Source organism: Colobus angolensis, unplaced genomic scaffold (assembly GCF_000951035.1).
Source record: "Colobus angolensis palliatus isolate OR3802 unplaced genomic scaffold, Cang.pa_1.0 Scaffold254, whole genome shotgun sequence".
Lineage (NCBI taxonomy): Eukaryota > Metazoa > Chordata > Mammalia > Primates > Cercopithecidae > Colobus > Colobus angolensis.
Genome location: NW_012115755.1, coordinates 1,582,475 through 1,610,003, shown reverse-complemented (window position 1 = coordinate 1,610,003; position 27,529 = coordinate 1,582,475). Strand labels below are relative to the sequence as shown.

General features: G+C 42.5%; 2 protein-coding genes across 5 annotated transcripts in view; both read left to right on the top strand.

Moving 5' to 3' along the window:
* Positions 1-17,615, top strand: part of UIMC1 (ubiquitin interaction motif containing 1) — a 128,047-nt gene extending 110,432 nt beyond the window's left edge. For all 4 annotated transcript variants that reach the window (XM_011946857.1, XM_011946854.1, XM_011946856.1 and 1 more), the window contains 5 exons: positions 11,467-11,545; positions 13,966-14,137; positions 15,491-15,554; positions 16,619-16,655; positions 17,157-17,615. In XM_011946857.1, the coding sequence (XP_011802247.1) occupies positions 11,467-11,545; positions 13,966-14,137; positions 15,491-15,554; positions 16,619-16,655; positions 17,157-17,367 (563 nt within the window). In that variant the 3' untranslated portion in view covers positions 17,368-17,615. The remainder of the gene's footprint in view (positions 1-11,466; positions 11,546-13,965; positions 14,138-15,490; positions 15,555-16,618; positions 16,656-17,156) is intronic.
* A 5,645-nt stretch (positions 17,616-23,260) lies between these two features.
* HK3 (hexokinase 3 (white cell)) overlaps positions 23,261-27,529 on the top strand; it is a 17,132-nt gene continuing 12,863 nt past the window's right edge. The window contains exons 1-2 of the mRNA XM_011946848.1: positions 23,261-23,327; positions 26,401-26,522. Coding sequence (XP_011802238.1) covers positions 26,427-26,522 — 96 coding nt within the window. The 5' untranslated portion in view covers positions 23,261-23,327; positions 26,401-26,426. The remainder of the gene's footprint in view (positions 23,328-26,400; positions 26,523-27,529) is intronic.

Genomic DNA, 27,529 nt, shown 5'->3' with positions numbered 1-27,529 from the left:
TGAGCCACTGCGCCCAGCATATTTTTAAAATGTGTCTCCTGTAGACAATATACCATTGGATCATGCTTTTATCCATTCTGAGAATCTCTTGTTCTCTCAGGTACTAGACTTGATCATCTGATTCTAATAGACATAGCTTCTAACTCAAGTATCTTACGTGATTATGTTGGTAGTTCCTAAGTAGAAATCTTTACAACCCTAAAAAGACAAGCATTGCTGGGTCCATTTACAGATGAGCAAACAAAGGCTTAGAGGCTTCTAGCCTGTAATTACCTACTCTGGGATAGGATTCAAAGGCAGTTAGACTCCAAAGACAGTACTGCAATGCCAAACTGCCTTTGCTGCAAAAAAGCCACAGAGGCCCCCTCCCTCCCTACTCAAATTGTAGCAGTTTTCTTTCAAGCTTAGAGATAAGTTTGTTCTCTTAAGAGGTACACTTTTACTGATCTACTTCCTACTAGTACTTGTCTATAATATTTATAGCTTAATCTTAACAGCTGAAATTTTTGTTTAAGCAATTTGATAATATATATGTAGAACTTAAAAGTAATTCATATCTTCTGACCCATGAATTAAAGTTTGAAAATCTACTCTAAAAACATCATCAGAATTTAGATGAAATTGTATAGACAAAGATGGTTTATTAAAGCATTATTTATAACAATGAACAACTTAACCCAGTGTTCAAAAACAAGATGAAGTATTACATAAGGATTCAAAATAAAGACTGAAAGACAATACGGTATACTGAAATATTAACCATAATTTGGAGGAGACTAAAAGCAGAGAGACAGATGATAAAGCAGTCTTAGTAGAAGTGGACAGACTTGAGAGTCTTTTGGTGGGAGAAGCAGACCTTGTGACTGGTCAAGTTGAGAGAAGGCAGTCTTAACTCAGGTTTCTGGCTAAGCCAATTGTAGGGTACTCAACTTAGAAAGCCCCTCTGAGTAATTCAGAAGATCACCGTGTTGTGTTTAACTATAGTATTTGTACTTATTTACTGACAACCCAATTAGTATTTATTTAGCAGCAACTATAACTCAGATACTGTTCTGCAAGCTGAGGGTACAGTACTAAACACAGAAGTCAGTGTTCTATAAAGCTTACCTTTTTGTGAGAGAAACAGATAATAAATACAATTTAAGAAAAACAAGGCAAGAAGAGGGGATGGAGAATGACTAGAACAGAGGAAAAAAGGGGGCTTGATTAAAGGGGAAGATCAAGGGAGACTTCTTGAGGTGATATTTGAATACAGTCATTCTAGGTCAGGGAATAAATATAAAGGCCCTAAAGCAAGCGTGTGTTTGGCGTGTTTCTTAGAGCTGCAGGAAAGACACAATGACTGAATTAGATTGAGCGATGGGGAAAGGAGAGAAGAAATGAACAGTGGTCAGATCATGTGAGGGGAGTTTTTTATACTTTATTCTAAATATGATGAAAAGCCATAGAGGGGTTCAGAATAGGGAATGATGTAATCTGACTCTGGCTACAGTGTGGAAAATAATCTATAGAGGGACAGGGGCAAGAATGGAATTGAGGAGACTAAGCAGGGGTGGAGGGGAATGGCTCTTGCATTATTCCAGGGAAGATCTGATGTTTGCTTTGACCATAGAGGTAGCTGTGAGGTAAAGAAGTTGTCAGATTTGGGAACATTTTGAAGGTTGAGCATACAGGATTCGTTGGAGTGTGAGAGAACCAGAAAGACTAAGGTGAAATCAAGGTTTTGCCCCAAGCAACTGGGTTAATGATGACTTCGTTGTTTGAGAGTGGGAACACTGGGGTAGGAGCAGGTTTGGAGGAAGAAATTAAGAATTTGGTTTTGTACATAATTTTAAGATGCCCAGTGAATAACCAAATGAAGATGTTGAGCAGACAGTAGGATATACAAGTCTAGAAATAACCTTACGGGAAATATTACTGCATATTTGTAAGCTGATGGAATGATCTTAAAAAAAGAGGGAAAAACTGATGTTTCAGGAGAGATGATGGCAGGAGGGGAATCCTTAATTAACCAAAAGCATTCAGATTCAGGGTCAAATGGAAAAGTTAGCCTTACATAGCCATGTGAGCAATTCATTCTGTGCAGTAGGAGGGAAGGCAGAGGATATGGGTACAGATGCAGATAGACTAATACTTTTGGTGGTGGAAGAGTGTAGAAGTTCTCTCTGGTACTACTTTTTTCTCATCAAAAAGTCTGAAAGGTTGGTTTAACATTAGAAAATCAGTTAATATACTATATTGTAGAACAAAGGACAAAAACCACACAATATCTAAATGGACACAGAAAAAGCATTTGATAGAATTCAGTACTCCTTCATGACAATAAAATACTCAGCAAACTAGGAATAGACAGGAACTTCCTCAGCCTGATAGAGGGCATCTATGAAAAACTCACAGCTAATATCATACTTAATGGTGAAAGACTGACAGCCTTCCCCAAAATCAGAAACAAGACAAGGGTGTTCATTCTTGCCACTTCCATTCAACATGGTAAAAGAGGTTCTAGCCAGGGCAGTTAGGAAAGAAATGAAATAAAAGCCATTCAGGTTGGAAAGGAAGACGTTAACTACTGTATCAGATGACATCTTTTATATAGAAAATCCTAGAGAATCCACTGAAATAAAATAAGCCTTTAGAACTAATAAACGAGTTCAGCAAGTTTGCAGGATACAAGGTCAATATAGAAAATGAACTGTATTTTTGTACACTAGCAGTGAACAATCTGAAAATGGATTTAAGAAAAGAGTTATATTTAATATAGTATCAAAAATAATAAAATACTTAGGAATATGTTTGACAAAAGAAATAAAAAACTTCTCTGAGAATTATAAAACATTGTTGAAAGAAATTAAACAAGACCTAAATAAATGGAATGGTATTTCATGTTCATGGTTTAGAATACTTAATGTTGTTAAGATGGCAGTATTCACCAAGTTGATCTACAGATTTCAAATCCTTCTCAAAAGTCCAGCTAGGCTGGGCACTTTGGGAGGCTGAGGTGGGCAGATCACCTGAGGTCAGGAGTTCGAGAACAGCCTGACCAACGTGGAGAAACCCTCTCTCTGCTAAAAATAGAGAACAAAATTAGCCAGGCATGGTGGCACATGCCTGTTATCCCAGCTACTCAGGAGGCTGAGACAGAAGAATCCCAGCTACTCAGGAGGCTGAGACAGGAGAATCGCTTAAACCCAGGAGGCAGAGGTTGCGGTGAGCCAAGATCATGCCGTTGCACTCCAGCCTGGGCAACAAGAGCGAAACTCCATCTCAAACAAACAACAAAAAGAAACCCACAAAAATCCCAGCTAACTTTTTTGTATAAATTGATAAGTTGGTCCCAAAATTCATACCAAAATACAAGGGACACAGAATAGAACAGTCTTGAAAAAGAACGAAGTTAAGGGTTCATGCTTTCCAATTTTACAACTATTACTAATTCAGACAGCGTGGTTCTGGCATAAAGGCAGGCATGACGGTTTAGTGGAATAGAATTGAGGGTCCAGAAGTAAAACCATACATTTGTGGGCAATTGGTTTTTGACAAGGATGTCAAGACAATTCAGTGGGGGAAAACAATCCAGTCTTCTTCATATGTAGTGCTGGGACAACTGAATATCCACATGCAAAACCATGAAGTCGGACCACTTGTTTATACTACATATGAAAATAGATCAAAGACCTAAATGTAAGTCATAAAGCTTTTATAGGCAGCTACAGTGGTACACACTGGTAAGTCCCATCTACTCGGGAGGCTGAGGCAGGAGGATCCTTTGAGTCCCACCTGGGCAACATAGTTGAGACCTTGTCTCAGCGAGTCAGGGGAACTGTCTTAGGGATAAAACCTCACAATCATAGGTTTGGCAATGGATTCCTAGATAAAATACCACAAGCACAAACAACAAAAGAAAAAAGATAAATTGGACTTTATCAAAATTTAAAACCTCTGTGCATCAAAGGACACTATCAAGAAAGTGAAAAGACAACCTACAGAATAGGAGAAAATATTTGCAAATCATATGTATGTTAAGGGTTTAGTATCCAGAATATATAAAGAACTCTCTTTCTGTCACCCAGGCTGCAGTAGTGCAATCTTGGCTTGCTGCAGCCTCTGCCTCCCCAGCTCAGGCAATCCTCCCACCTCAGCCTCCCAAGTACTTGCCATTGAATCATAGACTTTAAATGGGTGGATTATATGGTACATGAATTTATCTCAGTAAAGTTATATTTAAATAAAAAAGAATGGTGATACAGGAATCAGAATGGATATTAGAGGTTTGAGAATAGCAGAGAAGATGTGAAATGTACCTGGGAGGATGGAAGAATGAACCGACTAGGAAAATATATCAGGATTGCTAGGCAGTAGTGAGGGACCACTTAAGATTTTGATCTTAAATAAAAAGTGAGCCCAGTCAGCACTGTTATATGTGTTTTTGTTCCTGTCACATTCAGCAGGTAGGGACACATAATAAGTAGGAGGGCTGTATTTAACCAAAGTTGGATTTTGCAAGGAAGCACAGTAGAAAGAAGTTGAGGGAATATTCAAGGGGATTGTTAATATGATAACTAGGTAAACTAAGGTAAGAAGGAATGTGAGGATACGACGGGGTAATAGTGAAAAGATGATAGTATAGGATTAGATGTCCTAGTGGGGCTAAAGGGTGATTGGTGTAAGAACATTAGAGAGGGTGAGTTGGGAAAGATAGGTGATGGTGATCAGAGAATGGGCACCTGAAATTGAGCTCATCATTAATGATAGGGTCAGCTAGAATTCTTCATTGGAACCATAGAAGTCAGAAAATGAATTGATTGTTTGCTCACTTCTCCCAGTTACGACACATAGCTGGTACCATTTTAGATGCAGGGGACAGAAATTGATTTATAACATTTGGTGGATACCTTAGGGCATTAGGCTTACTCCTCTCTTGGAACCCCACTGGAGAAAGGCTGAGATGGTAGGAGCCATAGGAATTAATAAACAAGAGGTCAAGGAACTGAGAGGCTGGACTACTGGATGGATCATATCTTGGGTTGAACTTATAAAAACTGCAGCATCATATGGATCAGTCTAATATGTAGATACTGAAATCACCAAGAATGGTGGCAAATGGGGATGAGAATCCAGTTGGAGAGGTATGCCAGAGGAGGCTTGGATTTCTTTGGTGCTCAAGGTAAACACAGTTAAGGCATAACAGGATTGGTCCTGGTTATCTCTTGAAAGAACAGCAGTATCCAATGGGAACTTGTGCAATGATAGAAATGTTCTATATCTGTGCTGTCAAATATGGTAGCCACATGTGGCTATTGAGCGTTTGAAATGTGGCTCATGGGACTGAGGAATTCAATTTTTTAATTATTTTTTGAGACAGAGTTTTGCTCTTGTTGTCCAGACTGGAGTGCAATGACATGATCTCGGCTTTACTACTACCTCTGCCTTCCAGGTTCAAGCAATTCTCCTGCCTCAGCCTCCCAAGTAGCTGAGATTATAGGCATGTGCCACCATACCCAGCTAATTTTGTATTTTTACTAGAGATGGGGTTTCACCATATTGGTCGGGCTGGTCTCAAACTCCTGACCTCAGGTGATCCACCCACCTTGGCCTCCCAAAGTGCTGGGATTATAGGTGTGAGCCACTGCACCTGGCCCAATTTAAAATTATATTTAATTCTAATTAAGACTTAAATTTAAGTAGCCACATGTCTCAGAGACTCGCAGATTTTTTTTTTTTTTTTTTTTTGAGACAGAGTCTGAAGTGCACTGGTGCAATCTCAGCTCACTGCAGCCTCCGCCTCCCGGGTTCAAACAGTTCTCCTGCCTCAACCTCCCGAGAAGCTGGGATTACAGGCACTCACCACCAAGCCCGGCTAAATTGTCTATTTTCAGTAGAGGCAGGGTTTTGTTGTGTTAGCCAGGCTGGTCTGGAACTCCTGACCTCAAGTGATCCGCCTGCCTTGACCTCCCAAAGTGCTGGGATTACAGGTATGAGCCACTTTACCCAGCCAATAATTTGTGCTAATAATAACCTTTAATTGAGACTAGTTCCTGAGGTCATTGGTTGTAGGGAGGCAGGCAGCATGGCTGCCTCGCTGTGTGCAGGTGGAGCTTGTCTTCCCTTCTTTTCCTTATATCCACTGAAGAAGTGCTAGGCTGAAAGAGGGGTGATCTTAGCAGGAACAGACACAACTCTGTGGCTTCCCATTATTTTCTGCTGAGGTGGTTTTGAGGTTGAGGGAGACAAACTGAGAAGACTTTAACCACTTGTCATTCTGTCAAAACTCCCTTCTTTGTGTATATAATTTCCACTCTCCTCAGGGAACATTGTCTTTACAATTTATAGTACTAGGCCATATTTTTTTATTTTTGATTGCTTATCTTCTTTGAATTTTGGAAACAAATGTTTTGGTGTTTATATGGTATTGATAATTGTTCTGTAATGCCTAGGCTATTTATTTGTCCATTTTGTTTGTAAAATTTAGTATGGAAATCACTTAAGACTAGGTTCTAACCCAAATTGTAGGCTAGCTAGTGGTCACTGGTTGCACGGATGGGTTTAAGTCTTTGGATGAGGCTAAGAAATAAATCTGGAAGAAGAATAATGAAAATTGCATAAACAAATAGTAAGTGAATAAAACTAATGTTTACTGAGTGCTTTCTGTGGGCTGGATACTCTTACAGTATCTGATATGATTGTTAGCAAAACTCTTCAGGTTAAATGCAGTTATCTCATTCAACAGGTAAGGAAATTGTTACTCAGGTTACAGAACTTGCCTAAGACCACACAGCTAGTAGAGGCCCAACTTGGACACCTACTGTCCAACCCTAAAGCCAGTGAGTACCCTTCATCACAAGGCAATACTGATTTTTTGTATCTTAACAGTGCCAGGCCACAGTTCTAAGTACAACTCCTTAAAGCATTTCCCATGCAGTGGAATATAATCTGCTGAGGTAATGGTCTTATGTTTATTGTCGTCTCTCTCAGCTTTCAGTGATCCCTCTTCTCTTCTACCTTTCCTTGATAGTTGTACTCAGACCCCATTGTTGTCTTTTGAAATCTGTGGCTGCTGTTATCAGCAGTTTGGTTTTTGGATATGTGTTTCATAATGAATTCTCTGCCTGTAGCAAGTTTAAATAGCTCTCTCAACCCTCATAAACCACAAGTGCTCCTTCAGAGCAACCTACATGCACTTCTCTGCTCTTTTGTAGGGCAGTAGGTTTCAAAGGAAAAACAGCAGCAAGCCCCAGTCCAGTCCGTTGTGATCATAGAATTACCGTATAGTCCTAACCATCTATCAATATCAAGTCTCTCCCTTCAAATTCTCTTCTACCTGCCCCCTCATTTACCACTTACCACCTTTTCTCTTCCCATTCTTTAGCTTCTTATTTTCCAGGAGAGACAGCCTGCTCTTGTAGAAGAACGTATGCTTCTGTAGTCAGATTTATACTGCACTCCTTGTGCTTTTTGTTTTTTGTTTTTTGTTTTTGTTTTGTGACCTTGATCAGGTTACTTAATGTTTCATTTACAGCCAGGCACAGTGGCTCACGCCTGTAATCCCAGCTACTCAGGAGGCTGAGGCAGGAGAATCGCTTGAACCTGGGAGGCAGCAGTTGCAGTGAGCCAATATCACGCCACTGCACTCCAGCCTGCGACAGAGCAAGATGTGTCTCAAAAAAAAAAAAAAATTATTTACTATAAAATAGAAATAATGATATATTCTTTGTAGAGTTGTTGTAAAGAAAGAGATTATGTTTATAAAGTCTCTGGCACAGAGTAGGTCCTCATAAAACAAGAGCTCTTTTTTCCCCTAGAATCTATTGATACAATTTAATTCAGCAAGTATTTATTAGCATTTAATCTGTCCTAGACTCTGCTGAGGATGCTGAAGAGAAAAAAAAAAAAAAAAAAAAAAGAAACAAAATAAAACCCAGAGTCTCTGAATTCAGAAAGTTGCATCGTGTAGAAGGAAAACTGACATATAAATGAATAGGAACAGAAGTGTGCTAAATGCAATAGTGATATATAGACAGTACTAGAATCAATTAATTCTTTTTCCAACTCTCTATCTGTGGAGTGGTTTCCAAGTATTTCTTTTGGAAAAATACGTGCTAGTCAAGATGGGGGACAAGTAGAAAAAGAAAAATAAAAAATAGAACTCCTAAAGGATTCTGTAATCTTTGAGGTGCCAGCCTTTTAAGAATGGATTTCAGCAAGGCACTTGATAAAATCTCTCATGAAGTCCTTGTGCGTCAGATAGAGAAGTATGGGCTGGTTGATATAATAGGAGGTGGATTTGAGGCTGGTTCTGTCCTGGATGTTTTTCTCCTGCAGTACTTTAATTTTACTTATAAAATCTCTGCATTGGAAGGAACCTTAGATCGTTTAATCTGTGCCTGACTCTATATAATCTGATTCCTCCCTTCTAATTTTTAATTTGATTTACAGAAAAGTATACAGTGAAAAGTATGCCTCCTTCCTCTTCCAGTCTTCAAGTATTCCTGTCATCCTCCCCAGAGGCAAACACTATTATAAGTTGCTTGTGTGTGATCTTGTTTTATTATGCATATCTCTTTACACCTTGGGTTGTAGTTATTTGAGTGTGTATGCTGTCTCCATTAGTAAACTGCACTCTCCTTAAGAGCAAGGACAGTGCCTCATAATTTCCTGTATCTCCCCAAATTACTTGCACATTGAAGATTGTCAATAAATGTTTGCTTAATTATTTAAAGGAAAGTTTAACAGGGAGAAGACAGACTTCTCTGGTAACATGTCACAGTTTTGTCCTTGGCCATATCCTTTACAACCATTTTTCCCTGGTGACTTGGATGAAGATGTAAACAGTGTGGTTGTCATATATGCAGATGACACATAGCTGAGAAAGAGAGCTAATAACATCAGATGACAGAGTCAAGACTGCAGATGATCTGAATAAATAGAAACGTTCAGCTGAAAAGAACGGGGACAAATACAAAATCCTGTGTTTAAGGGGAGACAAAAAATACCCAGCAACTTAGTTACCAAAGTACAGAATTAAGAGACTTGTCTTGGTAACATTGTATTGTATTGTATTGTGTATTGTATTGTATATTTTTTGAGACAGTCTAGCTCTTCACCTAGGCTGGAGTGCAGTGGCGCTGTTTCAGCTCACTGCAGCCTCAACCCTCCTGGCTCAGTTGATCCTCCCACCTCAGCCTCCTGAGTAGCTGGGACTACAGGCAAGCACCACCATGCTGGCTAACTTTTATATTTTTTTGTAGAGACGGGGGTTTCACCCTGTTGCCCAGGCTGTTCTCGAGCTCCTGGTCTCAAGTGATCGCCCGCCTCAGCCTCCTAAAGTGCTAAGATTACAGGCATGAGCCACTGCACCCAGTGATGTTAACATTTTATTTGAAGATAATTTGGGAGGGTAGGGGATGGATCTTAATTTCCTTTAAGTTCAATTTAAGCCAGTAGTATACCAGGATTGTCAATAAAGCAAACACAGCCTTGACTGAATCAGTAGAATATGAGTCCACATGGGGTAGCTCATGGTTCTTCTGTTCTTTTTACTAGTTGGATTGTTTGTTGAATATTGAATTCTGTTTGGGGTGCTACACATATTAAGGAAAACTGATAAATTGGATTGTATATCTAAAAGAGGTTAATTAGGAAGGTAAAACATAAGTATAGGAATCAGATCTAGATTCTATCCTGGGTTTTACTATTTAGTAGTTGTGATAGTGTGGTGAAGTCAATTCCTCTTAGTTTATTTCCATACCATTAAAACCGGGGAAAAGTAATAATACCAATCTGGAGGGTCATCGTAAGGATTAGAGCTAACCTAGGCATTCAGAGTTTCGGCAATCCAGATCTTAATAGAATAGCCATAGTAACTAGGCATAGTTCTTCCTTTGATGATGGTTGCATTTTAATAGGGGCAGAAAACCGAGTAAATCCAAGATTTTGTTAAGTGTTCAAAGAGCTGAATTGTGGAAAGGCGGGTAAATATGTTCATATAGTCCCCAGTAAACGCAGATTGAGCCAGATTGCAACAGAATGGATTTCCCTAGGAGGAAGTGAATTTCCCTCAGTTAAAAGATACAGCCAAGTTGGCCAGGTGCGGTGGCTAACGTCTGTAATCCCAGCACTTTGGGAGGCTGAGGCAGGTGGATCACCTGAGGTCAGGAGTTCGAGACCATCCTGGCTAACATTGTGAAACCCCGTCACTAATAAAAATACAAAAAATTAGCTGGGCATGGTGGTGGGTGCCTGTAATCCCAGCTACTCAGGAGGCTGAGGCAGAAGAATCACTTGAACTCCAGAGGCGGAGATTGCAGTGAGCTGAGATCACACCATTGCACTCCAGCCTGAGCAAGAAGAGTGAGATTCCGTCTCAAAAAAAAAAAGAAAAAGAAAATACAGTCAAGACCATATGATTACTTGTCAGGGATATTTATAGAAGGCATTTTTGTATGAGTAGGAGGTTGATCTAGAAGGTTAGGCAAACGGCCAACCATGGGCCTAATCTAGCCAGATACTTGTTATTGTAGATAAAGTTTTATTGAAACATACCCATTTGTTCATGTATAGTCTGTGACTGCTTTCTTGCTAACAGTGCAGAGTTGAGTAGTTGTGACAGAGACCATGTGGCCTACCAGGCCTAAAATATTTACTGTCTGTCTCCACAGATAAAGTTTGCTGACCCCTGGACTAGATAAATGCTTCACAACCTAAGTTACTCGTAACCCTGCTAAATTATCTGTTGTGGGGATTCAGGTGTTGGGAGGAAAGAAGGTAGAGTTTGACATGAAATTGTTGTAGTTTTTCTTGTTATGCAAGGAATGAACTGGAAAACACTTGATTAAATAACCTCCAAGATCCTTTAAGAGACTGATTTTATAAACAGATGTCTTTTGGTGTGAGAGACAATATATTTGTGTATCAATTGGGCTAAAGCCATTTATACCCACTAGAATTGGGAGGTGGTACTAGTGTAGCGAAGAAAGACTGGTTGTATTAACTGTTCTGAGCCACAGTTTTCTGACTGCAGAACTTTTCAGAGTTTTGTAAAGATTAGAGCTTATGTAGGCACTCAGATGTGGCTGTCATTACTATATTTCATAGAGTACCTCACTTAAGTGTGTGTCATACCAGATAGAATTTTGCTTGGGAAAGTGTAAATCCCTCCCTTGAGTGCTGCAAGCTGGGATAGCACACAAAAACCTTTCTTGGTGTGGAGTAGATCTTTAGATCTCGTGGCTTAGCATATAGCGGAATATCTTGTGGAGGACAGAATATTGTCAAAACTTTTGTTTTGGTGCAAATGTTACAATTGCTATTCTCAATGCTAGAAAGATTGAGACTTCACAAACAATGTATTTCTCCTAGTGGGATAAGGTTTTAAACTTTGCTTCTTCCTATACATTTTGTCTTTTATATTCAGAGTTTACTGGTAGCTAATTATATATATATTTTACTTTTTTTTTTTTTTATTAAAAGTATTGACTCGGAGACAAAAAGAGGCCAAGACCAAGAGTGACAGTGGGACAGCTGCCCAGACTTCTCTAGACACTGACAAGTAAGTAGGTGTGCTGCATTCACGGAGCTCCTGTATAGCATGCCATCATTTGGACTGAAGAAAAAGATCAGTTGTTATCTTACCCATCTGACCCTGTATTTCTTTGGCCTGCCAATGGCTTCATTGCTTGGATGCCTGAATCTCTCTCTTTTTTTAATTTTTTTTGAGATGGAGTTTCACTCTTCTTGCTCAGGCTGGAGTGCAATGGCATGATTTCGGCTCACCACAACCTCCGCCTCCTGGGTTCAAGTGATTCTCCTGCCTCAGCCTCCCAAGTAGCTGGGATTAGAGGCATGCGCCACCACGACTGACTAATTTTGTGTTTTTAGGAGACGCGGGGTTTCTCCATGTTGGTCAGGCTATCTCGAACTCCCGACCTCAGGTGATCTGCCCACCTCGGCCTCCCAAAGTGCTGGGATTACAAGTGTGAGCCCCCGCGCCCAACCCTGAATTTCTTTTTCTTATTCCTAGTCTCTGTCAGTGTAGGTGGCCTTTGTATCCATTTTTAATACACTAAAAACAATCCTGCCACCCACTCCACTTCCACATTGCTTTTAGGTTTCTGTTTTCTTTAATTTGCATATTGGTATTTGGTGCTCTTTGGGAAGTATTGAACATTTCACATAATAGTACAGAAGTTGAATTGCAAAAGGTTGGGCAATATAGAAAACTTTTTGGTTGTGTGTTGCAGCTTGACTGAGAAAGCTCATTCTGAGGAAGGGGTCAGGTGTAGGTGCTGCCATCTGAAAGTAAAGTCATTACCAACAGTAGATTAAAGCAGTTACTAAGCAGAAACTGTATCTTTGAAACACAGATCTTAGACCCTGAATTTCAGGGCTGTCTTCCCTAATTTAGTGGAGCAGAACTGATCCTTTGGAATCTTACTGTAATGTAGACATTTGTCTAGAAATTCCTCACATTGTATTGCAGTAATTTTTTTTTTTTAAAAGAAACATTTCTGTATTCCTGGTTAGTCTGAGTTTTTTGAGACAAATACTTGCCTTAATTCATGTTTATATCCCCAGCTTCTAATAAAATATTATTGTTATTCTGAAACAGCAATAACAATAATAGCTGTTTGTTTAGTGCTAGTATTGTGTGCCAATCATTGTGCTAGGTGCTTTGTTTGTAACTCTCACTGTGGTTGATTTAAGGTAGTTATTCTTTTGTTTTTTAAATAAGGAAACTAAAGAGAAATTATATGTAACTGGTTAAGATCACTGCAGCTAAAAGTGACAAAGTCTGTCTGACTCTAACACTCCTGCCTCTTATGCAGTACTTCTGTCTCTCATGTAGTAGGGAATTAATAAATGTTTTTTGCATTAATTGATAAACCTTGAAAGGTATATTAGTCTAGCTTTTCTCACAAGGCAGCATTTTGCTTGCATTCTTCTGGATAATTAAGTATTTGAGAGACTTATTTCTCCTATTTTAAAGATTGAAGAAAAAGTCTTCCTTACAGCTAATCCAAGTCTCCCTTGCTGTAGTTATTGAATAATAACCATCTGGCCATCATTATGGCCAGAAAGAGATGTCCAAGATAGCATGCTTTGGAAAATTTTTTTTAGCTTCTTAAAACCAAGGTGATCTTATGAGTCAGGCAGATCTAGTTTCTGACAGTTATTACCTATAAGACCGTAGTTAGATTAGTTCCTTCCTAATGGAGCTGAATAATTAATTGAGAATTGTGATTAAAGAGCCTTGCACTGTTTCTCACCACAGAGAAAATACTTAGTAAATATTCATTTTTTTCTTTTACCCCCAGTGATTCCATTTTTACTGATGCCCAGTAAACTTTACCTCAAGGACCTACTTTTCCTCTCTTTTCCCAAACTCTACTCTTCTAAAAAGATAAAGATAGCTATGCATATAAAATTACGCAAAAGTCTCTGGCAGAACCACATGGTTTTTAGTAACTTCTTAGTTGATGTTGCAGATTGTAGAATTAAGGAAGTCAGCATGTAGACAGACTTGATTTACTAATCAGACAAGTTCATCCACCCTGGTAAAAATGTCAACTTAATTTAATGCTTTTGGTGCTCCCTTTTCTGTGGAAATTTTAACTTCTCTTTGAAAAAACTATTACACTTAATTTTGGAAGAGTTTGACAGAGTATTTTATGTCTGAAGAGCAATCAGCATTGTTTGAGATAGTTTGAAGAGCTGATTTCATTACCATCCCACTGCTGCAACAGCAGGGTACGGAGAAACAGCCAGGGAAAACTGCTAATCACTCAGTCCTTTTGATTGGCGTTGGGTTAGTTTTATTGGTGATCCTGCTGAGCGAATCTACATTGGTTGATATGTCTCCTCCACAGAATAACTTTGGGATGTAAAAACACAATTTGAGACATATCTAGGGGCCCAGAGGCAAAAGCGCATCTTAAAACTCTGTTTTCTTCCTTTTTTGTTATTGGCTAGGAATGAGAAGTGTTATCTCTGTAAATCCCTGGTCCCATTTAGAGAGTATCGGTGTCATGTGGACTCCTGTCTCCAACTTGCAAAGGCTGACCAAGGAGATGGGCCTGAAGGGAGTGGAAGAGCATGTTCAAGTGTGGAGGGGAAGCAGCAGCAGAGGCTGCGGAACCCAAAGGTATGTGTAGAGTGTTTTGGGAAAGGCTACCTAACCCTCCTGGTTGTCAGTTGTAAGAGACCACAGTTCTGTTCTGGCTTTTTCTTCTCCCTCCCCTCTTCCCTCTATTTATCTTGAAACAAGATTTGTGCTTTTTCAAATTATTTTTCCTTTTAATTTAAAAAGTAGTACATGTCAATTGTAGAAAATATGGAAAGTTCAAAAAAATATAAATAATCAGGGGAAGTCATCACCCATAATTTAGCTACTCAAAGATGATAACTTTTAATGTATTGGCCTATTTTCTTCTGGTCTTTTTTTCTGTGCATTGTTAATGTAATTGACACTGTTCTCCCTCTCCCCCCTTCTCTCTCTCAATATATATACAATAAGCACACACACAACATACTATATATCTAGTACTATATGTATACTGTATTCTATATAGTACTTGATATGTAGTTTTCTCACTTGCATTTATGAAAACTTAAGGTGTAGTGTAAACATCATTTTGGATTTTATTTTTAAAAATTACTATTAATGTTTATATCACACAGATGGTCATTTAACCATTCACCTATTATTGAACATTTTGGTTCCTTTGTATTATAAGATTGTATTTAAAACATTAATCAGTCTTTGTGCTGTTGATTATTTCCTTAGAATATATTTTCTGACATGGAACTATTAGGTCAGTGGATATACGAATTTTAAAGTCTCTCAAAACCTGCCAAATTGCTTTCCAGAAAGGATATCCAATTTATAATCCCACTGCCAAGAATATATGTGGGATCAACTCTGTTGAACTCCTTAGGAAGCTGCCGGGTCTGGGCCCTGGTCACTGGGAAGGATGGATGTACTTTCTGGACCTTGTAATTAGAGATCAGGAAGAGCAAGTCTTGGCTTAGAGATGAAAAATAAAGCAACAGCTCCATATTCTAGGGTTATTGACAAAGGAGTCACTGTACACACTAAAATGGGGAAGCCATTGTCTGTCATGCCAGAAGAAAGAGACCTCTCTCTGTGAATGGGGTGATTTTGAGGTGGAGATTTGGAGTTACGGTTTATAGGTAGGCACTTACTTATATAGCCAGTTTATTCTGGCATCACTGCCTGTAGACGCTACCTTAAAATTTATTTTCTATTTTAAATCCATGATAATCTTGGCATAACGATGTATTCTCTTCATTATAGTTTGCTTTTTCACTTGTGTACCCTCATTTATTAGAATGCAGAAGACTTCCCTAGAGCTGTGGCCCCCACACCTTTTCTCTTCTGTGAATACGTGTGTGTGTGTGTGTGATCTGGGCCGTGGAAGTTGTATTTTAGACTCTGTCGTGAAGTAACCCTTTCATCTATTTTTCTCTGTTACAGGAAAAAGGCCACAGTGAAGGCCGACTCCTTAGTTTCTTGGAACAGTCTGAGCACAAGACTTCAGGTGAGGACCCCAGGACCAGTTTTCCGGGCTTCTGCCTAAGGCCTTTCAATGAAGATAGCCATTGCCAGCCCCCTGGCTATTTGCTGGGACTCTCTGGGTACACACGTGATCCAATCAGCCAGCCTTTGAGACTCCATCTAGGTCATCTCTCCTTAAGGAAGATGGGGCAATATACTGTCTTACTCATCCTATGTTTCATTTCAGGCTTTATAAAGCCTTGAATCAGGACTACCTGTTGAACTCAGAAAAAACACTATCAAAACACAGGGGAATGTGATAAGCCCCAAGTATACCTTAAGGAACAGGCACAGAAAACTAGATATGCAGATGTTATTGCTTCCTCCTATTGTTTTGTGCATCACTCATATGTTACCTTTGGCTTAGTGTCCCAACCTGCAATCCTCAGGGTTTGTGCGTAGTATTTAGGGAGCAGTAGAGTGGATTGGTTAAGACCATTGCAGGGAGTTAGTAATACCAAACCTCATAGATTGCAAGAATTATGTCTGGTAAAGCTGCAAACATAGTCCCTGGCATAAGTAGGCTCTTGATAAATGTTATCTGCTATTATTACTGTTGTTATTAGTCGCTATTGTTAAAATTCACCAGATGTGTATGGAAGAGGAGCTTTTGCTTAAGCCTGGTGAGATGTGCTTACCCTCTAGTTCTAATAGTTCATTCCCACCAAGCAAATCTGTTGTGCCTTCTGATGACTATAAAAAGGCAGCCTCTCCCAGCCTCATATCCTGCTGTCTCTAGATCACCAGTTTGTGAATCTCTGCAGGTGGCAGATTTCCCTTGGCAACTTCCTTGTTCCTCAAGTCTAGAATTGAAGTCGATTTATTCAGAGGCTGTTCATTCAAAAGTGTTTCTCTGAGTGCCGCAACAGCTGAGTCTGTTGGACACTAATACTCACATTCCGTGGGTTTAGGGGATTGGGGATCTGTGCTACCTGGATAGGCCTGATGAGAAGCAGTGCCTAGAGCACAGGAAGCAAAAGATCAGTGAGAAGTGGTATGATTACCAACACTACTACCAACATTATTATTTTTTCTCTCATATCACAGATGCAGACATCAAGTCTTCAGAAACAGGAGCCTTCAGGTGAATTGGATTGTGCACTGAATTGTGGCTGTCAGCATTTCTGAAAAGTGCAGGCCTTGTCCTGTGTTCTGTGTGAAGGGTGATACTCACACTGTGGCAGTGGAAATCACTGTGGAACTATTATGACCTCTCTCTCAGTATGACGCTGTGCTCCCCGTTTATCTGAACTAAAGATTGGATAGCTCAGTTCATTCATTGTGTTAAAACAAGCAGAGTAAAAGTTATGTCTTATTCTTCTCTACCTCTCTATCCCTATCCAACCCTGGTTTTCTGACCTGGATTCTCAAGCAGCTTGGGAATTTGGATCTGAATTCTCATTCTCTCAGTGCCAACTTTAAGTATATGATTTACCCAGTGACCTCATCTGTGAAAACAGAGTGATGATATGTGGTAGGATTATTACAAAGATTATTTCTACTAATAATCCCCTGATACAGGGCATAGCATATCCTTGATGCTTATTAGGTGTATATTGAATCTGAATTTTTTCCTTCTCTCTAGGGTACCCTCACCAGGTGTGGAAGAGGCAGGCTGCAGCAGAGAGATGCAGAGTTCCTGCACACATCGTGACTTAAATGAATCTCCCATCAAGTCTTTTATTTCCATTTCAGAAGCCACAGATTGCTTAGTGGACTTTAAAAAGCAAGTTACTGTCCAGCCAGGTAGTCGGACACGGACCAAAGCTGGCAGAGGAAGAAGGAGAAAATTCTGAATTTCTAGGGTCCAAAAGTTGACAAAGCCATTAGTAGGAGGGGTGGGCCATGTTCATTAAGCCATAGTGGTCCCTAGTTCATCATTGAGCAAGTTTTAGCCCTGCAGTTTTCACCACCAGCACCCACTCCGCATTCTGGTTTTTATGTTTTTTATGATCTATGCAGACAACTGTGTATAGTATTCTGTTTTATAACAGTTTGTTTGAATTCACTTACAGTTAAAAATTTAAATATATTTATGTTTGTATGAAATCTTATTTCAGTAGATGGAAATTTTAATTTTTTTTCCTTCATGTTGCAGGGTTTGGGGTGGGGATATTTTCATTGTAGAGATAGTTTATTAGACTCATAAATCACATGCTGAATGAATTCCATTACTGATCCTTGACATACCATGTATATATTCACTTAATGTATACTGCACAATTCTGAACACTGTGTGGTTATTCCCTTGACTGTTTCTGACATAATTCTGGGAGGTGCCAGGGGCATTGATTCCCACTATCTATTCTGCCATCCCTGCCATTCAGTGACCTGTCCCTTCATCTTGTACTCACACAGTGGTTCAGTCTGAGCATAGAACCTTTGAGGGATGTGTCCTGCCATTCTTCCCAGGAATGTGTGAGTGAACACTCTGTTATTAGATGCCTATGCAATTATTTTTTCTAAATAGATTAACCATTGGGGATGCCAGGCATATTCGTCTGTTCAAAACAAGATTGGTTCTCTTGATGCCAAAGGTTAGCAGCAACAAGACATGGCTTCTATTTTGGTAACATTACTAACATAGTGCACGTTCCTCACCATGTTGCCTAGGAGCTTCCAGTGCAGAACAGAGATGTGGTCTGTTCTCAGTGCGTGCCACACACAGACTCCAAACATGAGAGGATGTCAGTTGGCAGAAGCAGCTACCTGAAGGAGATGACCAAACAAGGATGTGAAGAATGCTAGCTTTGGCCAAAACTGATTTGAAGATGTAATGAAAAACTGGGGGAGGTGGCTATTGACCAGGAAAGGATCTTGGGACAAGATAAACAGGCACATTCAAGACTCTCCTAACTTCTGATTTTGTCCAAAGTTTTAACATGAAAGTGAGATATGTGTTAGACTGGGGAGTTCACACATAGCTGGGATGGAAGACACAGCACAAATATTAAGCCCTTGTTCCTGCCTAGGTCCCTTTGCACACAAGCTTTTGGGTTAGAAGACGGCAAGATGTCAATCTCACTGTCTTTTCCTTCCATAGATAATGTCTTGCCGTTGGATGGCACTGACCTAGTGGCTAGCATCACATAAGAAATAGCTATTATTTTTTGAGCAACTACTACGGTCCAGGCAACGTATGTGGCCTTCATTTAATCCTCATAGCAACCCTGTGGGGTAGGCGTTATCATCTCAGTTTCCAGAGGAGGAAACAAAGGCTTAGGGGAACAAAGAAGCCACTTTTTGTCCATAGCAGTGAAACCACAGTGCCCCTGCTCTTCATTCCTGAAGAAAATGCCATGTTTGGACTCCAGTATTGATTATTTTCCCGTTTTTCTTGTAGTGAAAAGTAGTTGATCAGTTATGTCCCATAAGCTTACCTCTCGCTTGTTTTCTCTCTCATTAAATGGCAATTTATTGGAGGTAGCACTCTATAAACGGGATAGTGTGTGTATCTGTTTGCCTGAAGATAAGAAAAGGAAAAGGGTACTTCTGGAAAGTGAATTATTTAGCTTAAAATTGAGCAGTCTCCCTAAAACGTGAGTCAGCAGCAGGAGGGTATGGATGAGCCAGACCAGGAACCATAGGCTTAATTATTAGCTAAATGGGGAGTCAAGGGAAGAACAGCTACCCGCTTCCCCCATCACCTCCCTACAACCGTCTTGTTTGCCCCCAGTCTTATTCTCCCCATGCTGTGATCCTGTGAGAGGAGCATTAGTGAAAGAGTGAAGAGACAAAGTAGAAAATGTGTGAGATCAGCCTACATCTGCACCCTGCTTCTGATAAAAGTTAACCTCTCTGAGACCTGGCTTCCTTGTCCATAAAATGGGAAAAAATACTCAGGGTTCTAAGGATTACCATAATGTGGATAAAAGCTTTGTTCTAGCACAATGTCATCACATAGAAGAATGAGTTAGTGGCAGCAGTTATTAATGTGATGCTAGTCTATGTGTCACAAATGATGTTGCATTAAGGGGTGGAGGGATGGGGGCGGGGGTGCAGATGCAAGAGGAGAGAGTTTTCAGAGGAGCGCGTACTCAGGAGGGACCACTCGGGCTCTATCAGCCATCAGGCTTCCACAGAAAACTTGGGTCCTGGGCATCTAGACCTCTCCTAGGCCCGCTGGATTTCTTTTACTTCTGAAAGATGAGAAACAGCTGTTCTGCCGATGCTGCCAACTCATGGAGAGCTGGGAAGCTCCATGAACTTCACAAGCTATTGCCATAAATTGGAAGAGGGAGAGGGGGACTTCTCTTTGTTAGGCACTTTAGATGTGCTTTTCATTTAGTCCTTACGGCAGCCCCAGCAGAGGTTGTGCCTCACCCATTTCCCCCAGGCATTCACCATTCTGCTGTATACCCAGAGTCCTGTTGTAAGTACCCGAAACTCTGCCTGAGGACTTCTCTTGGTTTGTATTGACATAAGCTGGGAGTGCCAGGGAATTAGTGCCCCTGGGGCAGCTCTCAGCCAGTGGAAGGGGGAGGATAAATACCTCAGCTTCCTTACTCAGTGAGGGACAACTCTAAGGCATATTCTACCTATTTCTCAGGGTTCCCTGTGCGAGTGAACCCCTCTAAGCTCCCAGTAGCAACTATGTACACTTCATTGGCTTTCTCTTCCTACCTGGCTTCCAGCTCCTCTTCCGTGTTCTCCGAATCAGGACTGGGACTAGGGTGATGAGCCTTTATTCTTGGGTTCATCTAAGTGCAAGGTTGGCACCTGTATGAACCCGAGAGGGTCTCTTTACATTCTGTGCTCTAGGCATATCACTTGCATTGCCCTAATTCTGGCCCTGTCCTGGATCACTTCCCGAATAAAGTTATTTGCATTCAAATTAGGTCTGCTTCTGGGTTTACCTAACCTAAAGCAAATCCTATGAAGACATTAGTCTCCATGTGTTATACAAGGAAAACCGAGGCTCAGAGGAATGAAGACATTTGCCTAAGGTCGTTCAGTTGGTAATGGGATGGGATTTTGAACCCAGGTCTGCCCAGCCCCGGAGCTGAAGCTCTCTGTACTATACCACAGTACTTCCTACTTCCCATTTCAGTCACAAAACTAATGACTCAAGGGAAATTTCAGGTTTGGATGAGCTCATTTTTGCCTGCGAATCAGGGTAGCTTTGGCCTTAAGTTGTTAGATGGAAATTTGGGGAGGGGAAGGCAGGTAGTAAGTGGATGAGAGGGTTGTAGTTGTCAGTGGAAAGACAGACTAGTGGAAAGACTGCTGAAACCATATGCACCCAGGAAGACAGTAAGAGGCTACTGATTTCCTGTCAGTTTCAAAAGCCCTGGACTTTTTTTTTTTTTTTTTGAGACAAAGTCTTGCTCTGTCACCCAGGCTGGAGTGCAGTGGCGTGATCTCGGCTCACTGCAACCCGTGCCTCCCAGGTTCAAGCAATTCTCCTGCCTCAGCCTCCCGAGTAGCTGGGATTACAGGTGCATACCACCACGCCCGGCTAATTTTTAAATTTTTAATAGAGACGGGTTTCACCATGTTGGCCAGACTGGTCACGAAGTTCTGACCTCAAGTAAGGTCACCTCGGCTTCCCAAAGTGAGCCACTTTGCCTGGCCAGCCCTGGACTGTTGAGGTTGTCGGAGGGCTCTTCAATTTAACAAAAATTTACTGATACTTGTTCCTTACCAGACACAGAACTGAGGTCTAAGGCTGCTTGGGTGAATAAGAAACATTCTCTGGGAGCCCACAGTACAATGGAGAAGATAACACATAAACAGATGCCTTTAATAAACAGATACAAATGCAGTGATACAAGAACATCCAAGATAATACGGAACCAATAAGCAGACCACACTCAGCTGGGGTCAGGGCCAGGAGGAGCTTTTCAGGGAAGGGCTCCTCGTTGTTGATTATAATTTGAGGGATGAGGAAAAATGAGGTGAAAAGGTGGAAGAGGCCAAAGGGAGGGTCATTCCAGACAAGTCAGTGCAAACAAAGACACAACAGAAGTAGCTCCATGTGTGTAGGAGAGCTACAAGGCACATTCATGATATAAAGGGTGTGGAGCAAATTGGGGGAGCTTATTGAGGATCTCTATGCCTGGCCTGGGGGCACTGTGGGTGGTGAAAAGCCTGTGAGCAAGCTTAGAGGGAAGGCCTGAGCTCCCAGCCCACTGGCAGTGCTCTGCTTGTGCCCACCTCTCCCCCAGTGAACTGTTGTTCCTCATTCCTTAGCTCTATCTGTACAGTTGGAGATTGGCACTAAGGGGCTATGAGGGAACCTTGTGAGGACTTGTCCTTTCCTTTGTTGGTCAGTGGCCGCCTGGTGTCTGAAGAGAACCGCTGGCAGCTGCAGTGCCTCTGCTATAGCCAGGCTGTCCCAGCTGCTCATAGACCTCAAGCTCAGCCATCCTTCTCTTTCCACTGGCCTTGACCCAGACTTTCCCTGGCATTCTGACTAGGGAACCAGGACCCCTGCTCCTGGGGTGTGGACACAGACCTTCCAGAAACACAGATGAAGAGCCCTGGCAATGCTTGTCAGGGGCGTATCCTCACCCTGGCTCAAGAAATTGCAGGCTGTCAGCATGAATCACAGCTGGGCCTTTCATATTCAGTTCCACATTCTCCTCTCCCCACTGAACAAAGTGGAGAGGGACTGGGGTCCCAGGCTAGGCGGGATGCTATGTTGTTTGTGACAGCCACTCTACCCTCCGCCACCCCATCCCCCACTTCCCTGCCTTTCACAGCCTATATGCCTGGTTGGTACCCAGTAAACTTCACAGCAGGACTGATGTTTGGCATGTTTCCAGGCCTCTTCATGCCACTACTGATAGAGGAGCCACCATCCCTGGTCTCCATCCTGATGTCATGTGGAGGTCTTCTACTATCTGTGCATAATGATAGAGTTACTGCTGACAAGGCAGCCTGAAGCTTTAAAGTGTATCCATGTGTTCAACAAAGATTGTTGCAGGCTGTCTGGTATTCTACGTTGGTGCCCCAAGGTTATGTGCCTTTGAGGAGAAATTTCCGCAGAGAAACAGTTTGTTGGCCAATAGCTCTACAGCAGCCTAACACTCCCCTTCTCCTTCCAGTAAAGAAGACCTACCGTGTGAACCTACTCTCTCTGCTCAGCCTACAGACTAAAGTCTAGACTGCAGTCTGCCTGTCACCTCCTCTCCCACCATATATCCCCGCTTTGGTGTATCCTCTTCAGGCGCCTGGAGCTGCATCTCATTCCATGAAGGCACCTGTATGTGTGTGATTTGTGGTTGTGTACGTGCTCTCCACTTGGTCAAGGACCACTTTTGTCAGCATACTGCCATTCTTTCTTCAAGGCTCAGCTGCTTCAGCTAGCCCTGCCCACTTTCTGCAGAGTCAGCCCCTTCCTCTTGTGCTCCCACATTGCCTCTTGCTCAAAAGTACTTACCATAACCTTCCCAGGCAAGGAGCAAGCCACCACCTCAAAACTTATTTTATTTGCAAAATAAATAGCCCTCAGCATTGTAGAGGGAATGGCCCAAAACCTTAGACCCAGTTCAAGGCTCCACTTTGCGGTGATCATCTTGCTCAAGTTTTCACCACAGCCTTGCCTAGGCTGGGCTACTCTTAGGGCAGGCCTGGAAGGAAGTGCAGCTTCCTGAATTAGCTGATGTTTGGTAAGTGGTGGTGGAGGAAAAGGGTGGGGCTTGAGGATATAACTCAGGTCACCCCTGAATGTCACTTTTGGTCATTGGGGTGCCTCATATTGCCAGACAAGAACTCAGACCTGAGGAGAGTGGCCGGCTTCTGTGTGTCCCAGGTAAGTGCCTTCGTCTGATTACTGCCTGCTCCTTCCACACTGTCTTGTCCTTATCCCTCCTGTTTGGCTCACGCCAGGGGAAGTGGACACTGGAAAGATTAAGCCAGCTGGTTCTCTTGCTTTGTTTTTGAGACGGGTTCTCTCTCTGTCACCCAGACTGGAGTGCAGTGGCAAGTTGGCTCACTGCAGCCTCAATCTCCTGGGCTCAAGTGATCCTCCCACCTCAGCCTCTGGAGTACCTGAGACTACAGGCACACATCACCACACCCAGCTAATTTTTGTTATTTTTTTTTTGTAGCGATGACATTTTGCCATGTTGCCCAGGCTAGTCTCAAATTCCTGGGCTCAAGCAATCTGCCCGCCTAAGCCTCCTGAAGTGCTGGGATTACAGGTGCAAGCCGCCACACCCAACCTGTCAGCTGGTTCTTGATGGCAGCTCCCAACATCAGCAGAGGTCCCTGGGGTACTTTTCAGGAGGAAAACTCACTTCATGTAGCCCATTCAGCTAAGGGAAGCTAAAGGGCCCTTAGTCAAACAGACCCTGGGCTCTGTGGATATTGCAGTGAAGGAGACTTGACCCTCCCTACAGGGAATCTCAGTTGGAAGAGACAGAGCTGAATACCCTTACCTAGCATATAAATATTAGGGACTTGGGGATTACTTCACAGATTATGTCATGTAAAAATGCTGAATAAATATCGAATGGATGAGGGAATGAATGAGTGAGTGAATGAATAAATGAACTAGCTGGGCCTTGAAAGGAGGCCACGTGTGTAGCCATTGGTCCTTTTCAAAGGTAATTGCCCCAGTTACCTCATTTTATCCTTGAAATAGACCTGTAGCATAGAACAAGCATTCTACACCCCTGTTTGACAGATTCGGAAACTCAGCATAGGTATGTAAGGTTTCGGGGAGATTTATCAGAAGCTGATTTGTTGCTTTATTAAATAAGAAAAAACTACCCACGCCCCTTGCTTCCAGTTTTAGAAAGGCACATTAGCACATACCTATACCAGACCCTGTGCCAGCCATGAGTGCAGAGGTGATCAAGCTGGGTGAGGTAAAGAAACTAGAAGCAGAGGTATCAGTTAGGAGGCCGTTGTAATAATCAGGCCGGAGGATGGTCTGGTGCAGTGGCTGTGGGAATGGGGAGGAGGGGATGTACAGGAGGGCTCTTAGAGAGTCTGAGATCCAATTGCATAGAGGAGGTGAGGGTCAGGGATGCATGCAGGCAACCCGAATGGCCATGTGAGTGAGCACACTTCGATGTCTCCAGTCAAGGTGGAGAACAGAAGAGCTTTGTGGGGGAAACGTGACGGAAAAATGAGTATGGCTTTGTTGAGTTTGAGGAGCTTCTCCACCATCCAGATAGTGATGTCTAACAGACCATTGGGACTTAGGATTTGGCTGAGGCCAAAGGTAGATTTGGGAGCCCTGAAACAGCTATTAATGAAACCTTGGGGATGGGTGAAATAAAGGGAGTGTGGAGGGAGGGCATGACCAGAAACTTGGGAACCCCATTGTCTGAAGGAAGAGAAATTACAGATGAAGACTACGAGAGACTCAGGAAGGAGACCTAGGAGAGTCTGGCTGTGAAAGCTAAGGGCAGGGAGAATTCTGTAGCAAAGAGAATGACTAGTGGCTTTGCATGCCTGAGAGAGGGCAGTAAAGGTGGGGGCTGAGGAAAAGGCTTGGGATTGGGCAGTTAGGAGGTCACGAGTGACCATGTGGAGAGGGCAAATTAGTGAGTGTAATGGGAGTAGGCGAGGAGGGGCGTGCAGGGGTGGGAAGGAAATGTATTTCCAGAAGTTCTGCTGTTGCAAGGAAGAGAGGTAAAGTGACTCAGTGGACAGATGTCTCTTCCCATATTGGATCCTCTGCTGTGTTTCCCTTTTCCCCACCCCTAAAGAGCACCTGACTCACTGAAGGCTCCCTTGGGACTACGGGAACAGCAACACCACCTCCAGCTCGGATGAGCTAAGTATGACATTTCTACAGTTCTTTACAGTGTGCAAAGGACCACTCACTCCTTCAGTCCTCCCAAGAACTTAGCTTTCCATGTTAGAAGAGGAAATGGAGACTCACAGAGTTTCAGTTCAGATTCAGCTACATAAATCTGAATGCACATCTGAGCAAGTTCCTTTGCTCTATGATCTCATTTGCTCCACACAGCCCTTTGATACATGTTGGTCCCATTTCACAGATGAAAAGCCTCAAGGTTGAGAGATGCGGTGAAGCTGCCTTGTGGAGAGCAGGGTCCCCACCTCTGAGCACAGGGCTCTTTCTGCTCTGCATCACTGCACTGTTAACCCCCCCGGTTTATGTTGCACATTACATCTCATAAAGCATTTCCCCAGGTGTTGTTCTATTTAGCGCTCACAACAACCTTGTGAGGGTAGATACTATTTCCTCCTGTTCTACGGATGGAAGCTGAAATTCAAAGAAGTCATAAATGACTTGCCCAAGGTCACGTCACTAGTGGAACCCCTTTCTGAAGCACAGATCCACCCCTGTCCATGACCCCTGTTGCCTTCAGGATGAAATTCACGTGCCTTAGCCTGGCACAACGGCTGTCCCTAGTCCAGCCTGCCTGCCTCTCTGGCAGGTCTTTGCTCCCTTCTTTGTTCCAAGCCTCTAGCATGCCCCTGACCTCCCAACCACAGCAACTTGTCCATCTATTATATGTGGCCATCTCACCCACTGCCTGTGCTAATCGTACTGTGATTGATGATGAGACTGAGGTCCCTGAGGGCAGGGCCTAGGTCTGCTTCATCTGTACCGCAATGTCCAGCATAGCAGGCATCAGGAACTGGTGAATGTCAATGAATGACAGAATTAATGAACAGCATTTGGACTGAAATCAGCCTTTCCAGTGCTCTCCCGTTTCACATGCTTGTGAAAAACAAGGGCCTTCTGGTTGACTGCTACAGGATCTCTGATGGTCAGAGTTTCTGAATTCTGCTCCCAGCTTCCTTCCTGGTCCCCTTCAGAAGGAAGGAAGTTGGCCTGGGTTACAGACTCCTAGGGCCTGTAGAGTAAATGGTTGACCCAGGTTGTCCCTTTTCTACTGTAGGTGGCCAGCCCCCACTGTGGAAGCTCATGGACTCCATTGGATCTGCAGGGTTGCGGCAGGGGGAAGAAGCCCTGAGTCACCCTGAGGAGGGCTTGCCCGGGCCCTCAGACAGCTCAGAGCTGGTAAGTTCAGCACTGGGTTCCTGTTTCATGCTTGTTCAAGGCCGTCAAGAGCTGCATGACTGAAGCTGCCATGGGGCCCTGGGCTCTCACCCATGCAGCCCCTTTCCACCGAGCTTTTCATATCTGAGCTGGTAACGATCTCTTTTCAGGCTCCAAAACAACTGCAAGGTTGGGAGGATCATCTTACAGGTGATGAAAAGGGACATAGAGAAGTGATATGACTTGAGTTTAAGACCTGACAGGAGCTTGAGCTGAGGTATTTCAACTCCAAACATACCACTTTTGCCACCTTGCCACACAGGTGCCGCTCCCGCCCCAAGTGGGTTGACACAGTCTAGAGTGGACCTTCCCAGGATTATCTGGTCAAAAGTTGTGTTCTTGAGACCTTTCCCGCCTCTCCAGTTCTTCTTGCATGTCTCCCTCAACGCAGCCACTATAATCAGGCACACAGATGATTTTAGTGTCAAACTCACGCCTGAGGCTTGCTCAGAAGTGAGTTTCTCCTTTTTTCTGTCATCTTGACCAAGATTTGGAAGTTGTCTCATACCACACCCTTGAGCAGGAAACTCTTTCGTAAGCCATTTCTTATCTCTTAGTCTCTGTTTCCTCATCAGAAAAATGGAGGAAAATAAAATCTAATACTCCCCACCCCCAAAGGCTAATGGAGATAAAGGACTTGCCTATGGCTGGACAGGGTGGCTCACGCCTGTAATCCCAGCACTTTGGGAGGCCAAGGTGAGTGGATCACCTGAGGTTCAAGAGTTCAAGACCAGTCTGGTCAACATGGTGAAACCCCGTCTCTACTGAAAATACAAAATTAGCTAGGCATAGTGGTGCGCGCCTGTAATCCCAGCTACTCGGGAGGGTGAGGCAGGAGAATCGCTTGAACCTGGGAGGCAGAGGTTGCCGTAAGCTGAGATTGTGGCACTGCACTCCAGCCTGGGCAACAAGAGCAAAACTCCATCTAAAAAAAAAAAAAACAAAAAAGGCCAGGCTCAGTGGCTCAC